Raw genomic sequence first — 12,112 nt, 5'->3', positions numbered from 1 at the left:
AAAGGTCAAGTATAGAGATCAGACACTTTCTGTTTATGACTTGTGATCATTTTTGGCCATTCTCCTTAAAAATATGTATTAAAATTAATTTTTTAAAATTCTATTCATCCTTTTGGCCCTGTGCAGATGAAGTGAGTACAAACAGGAATGCCATGTTTAGGAAATGTCCATGTTTAGGAAAAACATGAGAGGTGGTTTATTGAAAATTTTAATGAAAATAAATTCTTTAAAAAATTTAATTGGAGTATAGTTGACTTAGAAAGTTGTGTTAGTTTCAGGTGTAATGCAGAGTAAATCAGTTATACATATATCCATTCCTTTTCAGATTCTTTTAGGTCCTTGTTACCTATCAGTTTTATATATAGTAGTGTGTATCTGTCAATCCCCAAAATAAAAATAAATTCTTTTTCTTCTCTTTTTCTTTCTTTCTTTCTTTTTTTTTTTTGGCCGCACCTGTGTCATGTGACAGTTCCCAGGTCAGATTCAGCCACGGTAGCAACCTGAGCTGTTGCAGCGACAATGCTGGATCCTTAACATGCTGTGCCACAAGGGAACTCCAAAAACAAATTATTGTTTAATGTAATTTTTAGGTCGGCATATAACATACATATTTGGCGTGCAAATATGGGAAGGGAAATAAAAGGTTTTTTAGATTCTCCCCTTGCTCTGCCCCTCTTAATAATAAATGCTCATCTTCCAGAAAGAATTGTTTGATTGAAGCATGTTTCTCTTTATCACGAATCTGCAATTAGGGCCAAAATCTATGCAAGATGGCTGGTGTGGTGATGATATGCCATTGCCTGGAAATCGCCCCACTGGCTGGGAAGAGGAAGAAGATGTAGAGATTGGAATGTGGAATAGTAATTCATCTCAAGAGCTTAATTCATCTTTAAATTGGCCACCATATACAAAGAAAATGTCATCTAAGGTAAACATTTCAGGGGCAAAGCCCTGGAACTTTAAATTCCAAAGGTAGTTTACCCACAGAAAATTAATGTTCTGCCTGCCCGTTTATGGCAATCAGCACAGTCCAGGCAGTCCCCACCTTAGGTAGAACCTCTGGTATGGGCAGCCACCTAGAAAAACATAAGACCACAGGAACTTCCTTTCTCCCCACTGCTACAGCTTGGGATTTCTCTCCTCCTCCCCCTCCACCGGTGCTGCCTGGGACAACTCCTCACCCCAGAGTGGTGCCCGCAGTGGTGAGGATGAAGAGAAGGGCAAATCTCCATGTTGACTCTTTCCATGCCACTGCCAGCTCATCTCCCATTCCACCTCCTCACCTGCAGTCCCCCAGCCTCCCCATTGTCCAGAGTCACCATCCTCTCTTCACCACCCATCTTCATCCCTTCTCTATCCCAGAAGGTCCTGTGACCAAAAAATCCCAGGAATGAGTAGAGGTTGGTTTTGCTTTTATATGTGGATAAATCTTATCCCTAGCTTGGCTGTGCATCAGAACTGTATGGCCTTTATTAGAAGTACAGTTTCCTGTAGCCTAGGGCTACTGTCATTTTAGAAATTGGACCAAGTTTCTCATTTCTCTAAATAAGCTCTCCAAGTGTTTCTGATGCACATCCAAGTTTGAGAATGTGGGTGTCAGATTTTCTTGGGGACCGTATTCAAAATATGTGCCCGATGATTTTAAGATATCCTCCCTACCCTATTTGAGAACAGTATCTTTGTGAGGGACCTTAGAAGTCAAATATCCAGTAGCTTCCAGGTTCCTTCCCTTTTAACCCTGGGATTCTAAGTCTAGGACCTGCCATTTCCATTAAAAATTTTATTTTCATGTGGCTGGATTTGCCTCTTGCCTCACCATGTAGCTTATGAAGTGCATTCCCATATTTTACATCCATCATTTGATCCTCATAACCTTCTGAGATAGAATTCTGGTGAGGAATTTGAGACTGCAAAAGGTGGTGACTTGCCCAAAGTTGTATAACTAGTAAGTGACAGAGCAGGGACTTAAGTTTAGGTCTTCCATTTCCAAACCCTGTGTTCTTCCCACTTGGACCATGCTGTTTTGTGACTTTGTCTTTCCTTACAGGGTCTGAGTGGCAAAAAAAGGAGAAGGGAAAGGGTGTGTAGCCTTTTTACTCTTTCTCCTTTGTTTCTACTAGTAAAAATCTTTTAGAAAGCAACTGCAAATAATTATTTAGCCTCTGCTGTGTGCCAGGTACTGTGCTTGGTGCTGGGGGTTCAGAAACATTAGGATAAGAGCCTACCTTCAAGGAGCTCAGCATCTATTAGGGGGCATTCGGAGTGCTCTAAGGAGTTTCAGCTTGAATTTGGAAGATGACTGGGGTGGGGGGTGGGATGTGTTAAGGAAAGTCATAGCCTGAGATAACAAAAGTATAGAATTTCTAGAAAGAAGTGACAAGAGATCTGGCACCGAGATTAGATTAGGGGCAAATAGTAAAGTGTTTTCAATACCATGCCAGAGAAGGTGTACTTTATTTTGTTTAAATATGGAGCCAATCAAATTGAAAAGAAGGCAACGTTGGCTTAGGGGTTTTTTTAATTAATTTTAAAGAAAGTTAACCAGTGATAGTATGAGATATGAATTAGAACAGAGGAGAGACCAGAGCTGGTGATCTCAGTTAGGAAGCTTCTCCGTTCTACCTAAAGGTTAGAAAGGATAGCCTGAATTGGGAAGCAGGAATGAATATATAGTAGAAGGGACTAATCTGAGAGACCTTTGGAATAAGAGAGACAGGGCTTGGCAACCAGTTAGGTGGGGGGTGGGGGTGAAAGAGGAAAAGGAATCAAAGATGACTTCAGACACCTCGGCAAGGGTTAGATGCTTGCTTCAGAGACCTGCATTTAGGGGGGAATTTTGAAGCTGTGTTCTCTTCCACAGTCAGAAGGAATAGGTAGTAGCAATGGGACAGGGAAATTAAGGCAACAACTGAGAATGGTTCTGTGATCCTCACATTAGCGGGAGGCCTTGGTCTCTATGGCTTCTTGCCTCCCTGCCTACCAGGCTGCTAATCATGGACCATTTATGCTCGCAACTCATGTCTCCCAAGGAGTTTCTGTACCTCCCATACCCAAGCAGCCACAGAAAGCCAGCACCAAGTAGGAAGAATCCCAGCTTGAGCTGCTGCTCGGGATATGGTGTTCTTGGCAACATAAATTGAAATTTTAAAATACGTTTTCATATGGAAACATATGGTGGGGTTTTTTTTTGTCCCCCCAGTCCCGTCCACCACCCCACGCAGTGCATGTAATGTAATTAAATTATGAGTTAAATTTGTTTCTTTTGGACTCACCTGAGAATCTGATGACTATTTTTATATTGGTTTGGCATGAGAATTCTACAAATCCAAATTATAATTAATCCTTGAGAACACGGTCCATTTGTAAATTGGAAACTGTCTAATGAACAGTTCTCCATTATTCAGAGGACATCTTTATTTTTTATGGGTCATCAAAAGCCCTTTGCTTCTGTCTTTTCCTTCTGACTGCTTGCCTTGAGAGATTTCTCTGTACATTACAGCTATACCAGAGGACTGGAGCAAAGGAAGTTGAAAATCAAATAAGTTGATTTTTAATTATTTACAACTCTGAAGAGTTGGTTGGAGGAGAAATTATTGGCTAAAAATAAGAGTTGGGACTTGTCTTAAGTGTTTTTAATCCATCACTATGCCCAGATAAATAGAGATGGCCATGGCATCTTTCTACTCTTTTATTTTACAAAGGGAATGATGAAAGGTGGAAACAAACAAGAAGAAGCATGGATAAATCCATTTGTTAAACAGTTTTCAAATATTAGTTTTTCGGTAAGTATGTTTTCCTGACAACTTCCTCCCCTCTTAATGGTATCCTAATTTTATTTGTTTGTTTTCTTAACAAATTATTCATTGAGTCCGTATGCCAAGATTAGAGTAAAATTTTCCATGAGGTCGTCTTTATTTTTGTAGCTTTAGCTAAAAACCCTGATCACATATCTTATTTTTTTAAATATTTTTTAATCATATTAGGCAGTGCTAAAATGAAGTTTTAAATTGCCAAATACAATTCTTCACTTACAGTTTATTTTCGCTGATAAATTAAGGTCCACTAACGTTCTGCTTGTTCTTTCTTCAGAGAGACTCACCAGAAGAAAATGTACAGAGCAATAAGATGGACCTTTCTGGAGGTAAGAAAAAGTTCAATCAGTTTGAGTTTTATTTTCCATCCTATATAGAGAAATCTATCTATGACGTGATTCCTACTAAAAGAGCACTGACCTAGCCCAGGAGAGGAAGACCCAGGTTTCCGTTGTAGTATTCCTGTTCTCTCCAGCATATGCTAGTATGTGGGGATTGTATGAATGAGTTAGTCTGCTTTTTAAAAGTGTGGCAGGTACATGGTGGCTCCGCGGGTTAAGGATCCAGTGTTGTCACTGCTGTGGTGCAGGTTCAGTCCCTGGCTTGGGAACTTCCTAGTGTTGTGGAAGGAGCCTCCTCCAAAAAAAGTGTAAGTCATTGTGCAGGCCTGAGGTGGTGGTGATATTAGTCTGTGGTTATCTTGGATCCAGCCCTGTCAGGAATAAGTTATCCACATTGGGTGATAACGGTCTTCATGATCTAGGGAACAGTTGTGTGCAAAGACCCAGATATATGACATCTGGAGAAATGGCAAGTAGTTCTATGTAATGGAAAAAGCAACATAAATTGGTTATGGTTGTGGGGGGTGTGGTGATGGTCAAAGCTTTACCTTAGATGGGGATGCTAAAAAACTAGGGAGGTGCTAAATCATGAGGCGCTTGGGTGTCTTGGGCTTTATTCTGAAAGTATGGGATTAGAGAATTTTAAGCAAGAGACTGAAATGATTTGGATTTATTTTTTAGAAAAATAATCATGGCTACAGTTTGAAAATATCTTGAGATAGAAAACATTGGCAGCAGAGGAAGACTAAAAGATAGTAAACATAGCAAAACTAGTTAGAGATTTGTTGTAGTAGCCAGTGAGAGTTTTCAAGCACCAAACTAAGATAGTGGGGGGAGGAGGGAGAATCTTAATTCAGTGGCGATAAAAGAATTGGAATTGGAGTTGCTGTTGTGGCCCAGGGGAAGCGAATCCAACTAGTATCCATGAGGACTCAGGTTCGATCCCTGGCCTTGCTCAGTGGATTAGGAATCCCACGTTGCTGTGAGCTGTGGTGTACATTGCAGAAGAGGCTCGAATCCTGTCGAGTTGCTGTGGCTGTGGGTAGGCCGGCAGCTGCAGCTCCAGTTCACCCCCTAGCCTGGGAACTTCCATATGCCGCAGGTGTGGCCCTAAAAAGCAGAAACAAAAACAAAAGAATTAGAATCAACAAGAGATGGTAACTGCTTTGGTCAAATTTGTTGTGTAGGGTGAGGATGAGGTCAAAGATAATTCCCAGTTCTCTTGCCTGGACAGTTTAGTAGGTGGTAGTATTAGTCTGAGTCCAGGCAGAAGAGAGAAACTGCATAGTAACTTGAACAGGGAAGGTTTAAGATAAATGTAAGAAATTGCTGTTAGAGTAAGGAGGGATTGGCCAGGAAGAGGTAATAATGAGACTTCCCAAGAATACATGAACAGCAGATATAAGAAGTTACCTAAAGGCTAAATTATGAAAGTTAACTTTCAGCAGCTTGTGAATAAAATGAAAATAAGGAAGAGAAAGATAAAGATAATCACATACACGTAACATGCAGTAGATAACATGCAAAACTTCTGTCATCCTTTTTTCTGTGATTGGTCACAAGCTATCATTGATATCTGTGGCTGCTTCTTTTACTACTCATCCCATAGTTCCCCACTGTCAGCCAGCACTTCAGCTGCTCTGGGTTCTTTTGCTGGTGGAGTGACCCAAAACTTCATTCCCGAGAGGTCTGAGCCCTCGGTCATCTTGCCTTTTTTTGCTTGCTGCAGCGGTTTGGTTGGTTTGTTGGTTGTTTTGACTTTACTTGCAGCATATGGAAGTTGCTGGCCCAAGGATCAAATCTGAGGCGCACCTGTAGACCTTTGCCCCTGGGGCAGCCACATCAGATCCTTGCTCCGCTGCGCCTGGCTAGGGATCAAACCTGTGCCGCCACAGAGACAATGCCACATCCTTAACCCACTGTGCCACAGCGGGAACTCCTGGTTGCTGTAGTTTTTAATTAATCTTTGCACTGGACATGGGATTACTAAGAAGCGCCCCCAGAAGCACACCTTCCTCCCGGTTTCCGCTGCCTTCATTTAGTATCAAGAAAATCAATTTCACTCCAGCCAGCAGATGACACCTCCGCCCCCTTTTGCCTGCTGGCTCAGTGGCATAAGGGGTGCAGAATGTCCCCTGAGGCAGTTTTCTTCTTCCAAATCAGTGGAGCCATTATGTCTCTTCTCGGTGGAAGCGGTTTTCTCTCTTGAGGACTAAGATCTCTAAACCTGCAGAGTTGCCAGAATAGGAAGTAAGAATTCTCTAGGGGGCTTATTAGGTGTAATAATGAGAGAAGCCACTCCTACTTTCACCTTGTGATTCTTACTGCATCCTGTAAGACAGAAGCCCATCCCTTTAGGGTGTTGTCTCTCAGCTTGCTTTGTAACTGATTCTTCAGTAACCGGTTGTACGTAACGATTCACCTAGCTGCTTTTGGGTGACGCTATATGTTGTAAGACCAGTTAGTCTCACGGGCATAACCCATTACTACACTTATTTGCTATGAAATGAGTTCCTTGATCAGACACGATGCTGTGAGGAGCGCCATGACAATGGCTTTCTGTGAAAGCATGGATGGCAGAAGGTTACAGGCAAGAAAAACAATCCCTATTTGGAATATGTGTCTGTTCCTGTGAGGGCAAGGCCCTGCCTCCTCCATGGCTCAGTGCATGGCAGAGGCATTGCTGTGATGTGGTGCTGTTGAAAACTTGCTGGACATCTACCCTTCCAGGGTGCTAGGAAAAGCTGTTCATGGAGAGATGTCTCACCAGAGACACTCTGCTATGAAGCTGCTGGGAAGTGTGTGGGCGTGCTGAGAGAAGCTGGCCTCCGAGTGAGGCTGTGCCCCCTGCACTGCCAGAGTAGGGCACAGGAGAAGCCGGAAGCGTTGCCAAAGCCACCAAGAGCACCTTGGCCCCGGGAAGCAAAACCTCCACCTGCAGTGCCTCTCCAGCTCCCTCTGCTGACAAAGCCTCCATGCCGACCAGCAAGAGAAAAAATGTAAAGAGCTCAGATACATTTTCACGGAGCGGTCCAAAAGGCTGAATTTAGAGACAATAAATCAATACCTAGCCATTATTGAGAGATAAGAAATACAGTAGGAATAACAGGCATAATAGCTAAGATTAGGGAGTTTAAAGTTGCTGTGAAAACCATGTGGCGATGTCCAGTAAGCATAGAAAATCTGGATTTGGAGCTGCAGATTTGATCCCTGGCCCAGGAACTTCCCTATAATGTGGGGAAAGAAAAGAAGAAGAAAAGAATAAATATAAATAAAAAGCTATTATTTAGGCAGGCAAAAAAAAATGTGGAGTATCAGGAAAGAACAGCTTGTAGAGAGACTTGGAAGAGTTGGCTGGATTTGGTTACAGGATCACACATGGAGAGTGAGGAAAAGAGTTCATAATGGCTAGTTTGGGTGAATCAGTGAATGGTGATGATGCCATTAACAGAAAGGGACCAGAGGAGAGAGAGTTGCAAAAGCGCATTGATGCTTAAGGGAGAGCTCTTAATTACAAGTGCTTAAAGGTAGATTATTCAGATATCTGGAACAGTACCTCAGAAACCAACAGCATTGAAAAATCATACCTATTTTAAGAATCCTGTCCTTCGGTTAAATATTTTTCCTTTCCACTTGCAGAGAATGAGGCTAGTAAGGGTGAGTGTTATGATGGTGGCAGCAGCAGTCATCCAAAGAAGGACTAGAATTGCAAAGAAGTTAAGAGATGTGAGGGTGAGAGAAAATGTGCCGCATGCGGGAGAGGGAAATGGGGGCCTGGGGGCAACGTATTTCCTCATGTTGAAAACCAGAGTTTCGAGGCTATGTGATGAGGAGAAGAAAGATTCTACCTTTGAGTCCCATGAAGATCTAGGGGCAATATCACGTGCTTGGCTTCGCCTGTTGAAAATGACAAAGAGGCATTCAAGTGGCTGTGTTCAGCAGGCAGTTGAAGATGTGCGGCTGAGTGCAGGAGTGCCGTCAGAGTAGACAAAGTCTGAGTCAGTATCTGTTCTGTAAAGAAGTTCATTGTGGCCTTTTTTCAGATTCCACATGTAAATGATAGCATTTGATGTTGGTGTCTCATTGTCTGACGGACGTCACTTAGCATGATCATTTCTAGGTCCATCCATGTTGCTAAAAATGCCGGTATTTTGTTCCTTTTAATGGCTGAGTAATATTCCATTGTGTCTATGTACCACACCTTCTTGATCCACTCCTCTGTCGATGGACATTTAGGTTGTTTCCATGTCTTGGCTATTGCACATAGTGCTGCAGTGAACATCGGAGTACATGTGTCTTTTGGAGTCATGGTTTTCTCTGGATAGAAAATGCCCAGGAGTGGGATTTTGCTGGATCAAATGGTAGTTCTATGTTTAGTTTTCTGAGGCATCTCCATACTGTTTCCCACAGTGGTTGCACCAATGTACAATCCCACCAACAGTGTCATAGGCTTCCTTTTTCTCCACACCCTCCCCAGCACTTAACTGTTTGTGGACTTTTGGATGATGACCATTCTGGCTGGTGTAAGGTGGTGCCTCATAGTGGTTTTGATTTGCATTTCTCTAAGAATGAGTGATGTTGAACATCTTTTCATGTGTGTTTTGGCCATCCGTTTGTGAAAGACTGAGTCCTTGAATGTCCTGTGTACATCCCAGCATTGAGGAAGCACAAAGAAGTGTTCTCAGCTGTGGAGGGAGGAGAACCCAGAATGGGCCTTTGGTAAGGATGTGGAGGCAGAGAGCTGTGCCCACTCTTTAAAGACTTGTCTAAGTAGGATGGTAGCCCGGGAGCTGGCTGTTTCAAGCAAGGATTTTGCAGGACGGAGGGTTTCCATGAGAAGAGGTCATCCTTATTGCAGAGATGTCAGAATGAGGAGAGCAGAGCAAGCCCTGAGAGAGGGGAAGATGTTTCCCATCTGCTGAATGGAGTATGAAAGTAGAGTCATAAGCATTAAATTTGAATGCACATTCAGAATGTGCATGACTGGTATGCTGTAAGCACCTACTAGATGGTGGTTTGTCCTGATTGTGTTTTTGTTATTTGTTTCTGGAAACAACGTTTTTATGATAAAAGTAAGCAGATTAGAGATGACCAAAGATGTCTTATAACCTTCTATTTATGAGTCTCTTTTCAAGTTAACCAGTGCAGTAAAATAACAGTATCTCGTAAACACAACTTGTGGGGAATATAATATTTACTAAATACTAATGCGTTTTTCATGTCTTTGTCAAGGCAGAAGTCATTTCCGTATTTTTCATTACATTGTAAATTTACCTGAAACGGACTAGGTTAATTATCTTTCTACTTGATGACATAGTCTCCTGCATTTATTAGGAATGTTACAAGACAAACGAATGGAGATAGATAAACATAGCCTAAATATTGGTGATTACAATCGAACGGTCGGGAAAGGCCCTGGTTCTCGGCCTCAGATTTCCAAAGAGTCTTCCATGGAACGCAGTCCTTATTTTGATAAGGTAAATTATTTGTTTGTTTTTTGTTTGTTTTACCCCTGTGGCTAAGAAAGGAATACTCTTAATAGCATGATTTTTTCATTAATATTTTAGAACATTTAATACAATGGAAAACGTTATAGTCCAGTGCCAGCTCCTACTACTGGATTCGTAGTTCTTTGTCCTTTTATGTCTCAATTGAGCCTAGGGATTGTGTTTATATTTTCCTCTTAATCCCATAAAATATGTTTGGTTCTTTTTATGTACTCCAGAATTAACACTAATCTGATCTCTTCTGTTTTCTACCTGTTTCCTGTTGATGCTGGAATGTCATGTGACTTCTCTTCTGTTCCTGCAATGATTTCTCCCTTCCACTTGTTTGCTTGGCTGGTGTTGCACATCTTTCTGTCTGTCCAATCAGGATGGCATTGTAGCAGATGAATCCCAAAACATGCAGTTTATGTCCAGTCAAAGCATGAAGCTTCCCCCTTCAAATAGTGCACTACCTAACCAGGCCCTTGGCTCCATAGCAGGGCTGGGTATGCAAAACTTGAATTCTGTTAGACAGGTAAGTCCACGTGTGTATTTTAGGCTCTCTGTTGAATGATTTGTAGAAGTAATAAGATCTCTCTTACATGTAGTTGCTGTGTTTAAGTCAATATTACAGTGTGCTAAAGAAGTGTTTGTCCTTGAAGAATCCCAGTGTTATGTGGTGGTTGTTGTTGGTTTTCGTAGAATGGCAATCCCAGTATGTTTGGTGTTGGAAACACAGCAGCACAACCCCGGGGCATGCAGCAGCCTCCAGCACAACCTCTCAGTTCATCTCAGCCTAATCTCCGTGCTCAAGTGCCTCCTCCATTACTCTCCCCTCAGGTAAAAAAGAAACGTCCACTGTATTCTTTTCTGTTTACTTGGTGGAGAACTTTGAAGAAGTTTATATTTGAATGAGACCACTGGGTTGATCAACGTAGTATTGGTTGGAAACTTTGAGATACACCTGATCCTGAATGAGTTATTATTACAACAGGATGGAGGTAGGGTGCAGAAAATTTACCAAAGATAATTTAAATCTCAGATGTATTCTCTTTCATACAGAGAGGAGGAAGAAGATAATAGCAAAGTAAATTGACCGGCTTAAGATTCATTTCTGCTATGTTTCACTTAAGCTCATGAAAATACATGTGAACAATAAATTAGTGAAGTCAAGAATAACAATTAGAAAGAACACAACCCCCATAATAGTTGACAAATTTCATTGGTCTCTTGATAGTTTAAAATACTCAGTATACATTCTGTTGGCTCGATTTATTTTATCAACATTATTAACTTACCGTTGTGATCCCAAGGTTCCAGTTTCATTGCTGAAGTATGCACCAAACAACGGTGGCCTGAATCCGCTCTTTGGCCCTCAACAGGTAGCCATGCTGAACCAGCTATCCCAACTAAACCAGCTTTCTCAGATCTCCCAGTTACAGGTATACATTTATTGAATGTCTTCTGTCTGCTCAACACTAGAATCTGTGCGGGAGCTGTTGCGCTAAACAAAGCGGGCACAGTCGTGGCCCGCAGTCTGTGAGTGGAGACCGTGAACTCAAAGGGCGGGGTGCTGAGTGAGCAAGCCCGGCCAAGGCTGGGGTGGTGGTGGGGGTGGGATGACTAGGAAAACCTGCCCTGATGAAGTGGAAGTTTAGATTGAGCAGAGGACTGAATTCACCAGCGTGGCTGGAGGCCGGAGGGTCCAAACAAGAGATCGTATTAGATGAGGCAGGATATGCTGGCATTGACGAGATGGCGCCATGCCTTTGTAGGTACCTCTGCCACAGCCACTCGGAAACTAACTAGTCTGATGATGGGATACTGACTGACCTTTTTAAATCTTCCCCCCAGCGATTGTTAGCGCAGCAGCAAAGGGCGCAGAATCAGAGAAGCGTGCCTTCTGGGAACCGGCAGCAGCAAGACCAGCAGGTAGATCTGATCCTTCCCCGTGCTTCACTTACACTCAGCTGAGGTCACTTCCATGGTAACAAGAGATTTGAAGTACTTCTATTAAAATATGAAAAATACTCTTCAGTGAGTCTTCTGTCTGCCCCAAGGTCTTCATTGGTGTACAGTGATTATTCACCTTCCTCCTGAGAAGGAAGTGAATTCAAAAATGAAGAGGAATTCGAGTGTCTGTAAAGGCTTTTCTCCACAAATTTTCCCAATCATCTTGTCATTTCAAGGGTCGACCTCTTAGTGTGCAGCAGCAGATGATGCAACAGTCTCGTCAACTTGATCCAAACCTGTTGGTGAAGCAGCAGACTCCACCATCTCAGCAGCAGTCACTCCATCAGCCAGCCATGAAGTCTTTCCTTGAAAATGTCATGCCCCACACTACACCTGAGCTGCAAAAAGGGCCATCACCAATAAATGCTTTCAGCAACTTCCCTATAGGTGGGTTTCTCCATGGCCAGAGCATCTGGCTGGTGCTTGGCCATCACAGGTCTACATGCTGCTCTCTTACCTG

General features: G+C 42.5%; 1 protein-coding gene across 50 annotated transcripts in view; it reads left to right on the top strand.

Moving 5' to 3' along the window:
• The window catches only part of TNRC6A (trinucleotide repeat containing adaptor 6A), a 245,054-nt gene that overhangs the window by 207,970 nt on the left and 24,972 nt on the right, over positions 1-12,112 (top strand). For 19 of the 50 annotated variants that reach the window (XR_014840522.1, XR_014840519.1, XR_014840526.1 and 16 more), the window contains 9 exons: positions 753-928; positions 2,048-2,080; positions 3,702-3,782; positions 4,090-4,141; positions 9,488-9,630; positions 10,342-10,479; positions 10,953-11,081; positions 11,494-11,571; positions 11,829-12,039. Coding sequence is in view for 42 of the 50 variants with exons in the window: in XM_085017303.1 (XP_084873429.1) it covers positions 753-928; positions 2,048-2,080; positions 3,702-3,782; positions 4,090-4,141; positions 9,488-9,630; positions 10,342-10,479; positions 10,953-11,081; positions 11,494-11,571; positions 11,829-12,039 (1,041 nt within the window). In the remaining 8 variants the exon portion in view is untranslated. Of the gene's footprint in view, positions 1-752; positions 929-2,047; positions 2,081-3,701; positions 3,783-4,089; positions 4,142-9,487; positions 9,631-10,027; positions 10,175-10,341; positions 10,480-10,952; positions 11,082-11,493; positions 11,572-11,828; positions 12,040-12,112 lie in introns of all 50 variants that reach the window. The other 31 variants (XM_021081334.2, XM_021081332.2, XM_085017299.1 and 28 more) reach the window with 5 other exon arrangements.

This window comes from Sus scrofa, chromosome 3 (assembly GCF_054392235.1).
Source record: "Sus scrofa isolate SSC_HxYL_T2T_F1_AM1 chromosome 3, Sscrofa_HxYL_maternal_Yorkshire_Landrace_v2.0, whole genome shotgun sequence".
In the NCBI taxonomy this organism is placed as follows: Eukaryota; Metazoa; Chordata; class Mammalia; order Artiodactyla; family Suidae; genus Sus; species Sus scrofa.
The sequence above is the reverse complement of the archived record's forward strand: the minus strand, read 5'-3'. Positions and strand labels throughout refer to the sequence as shown.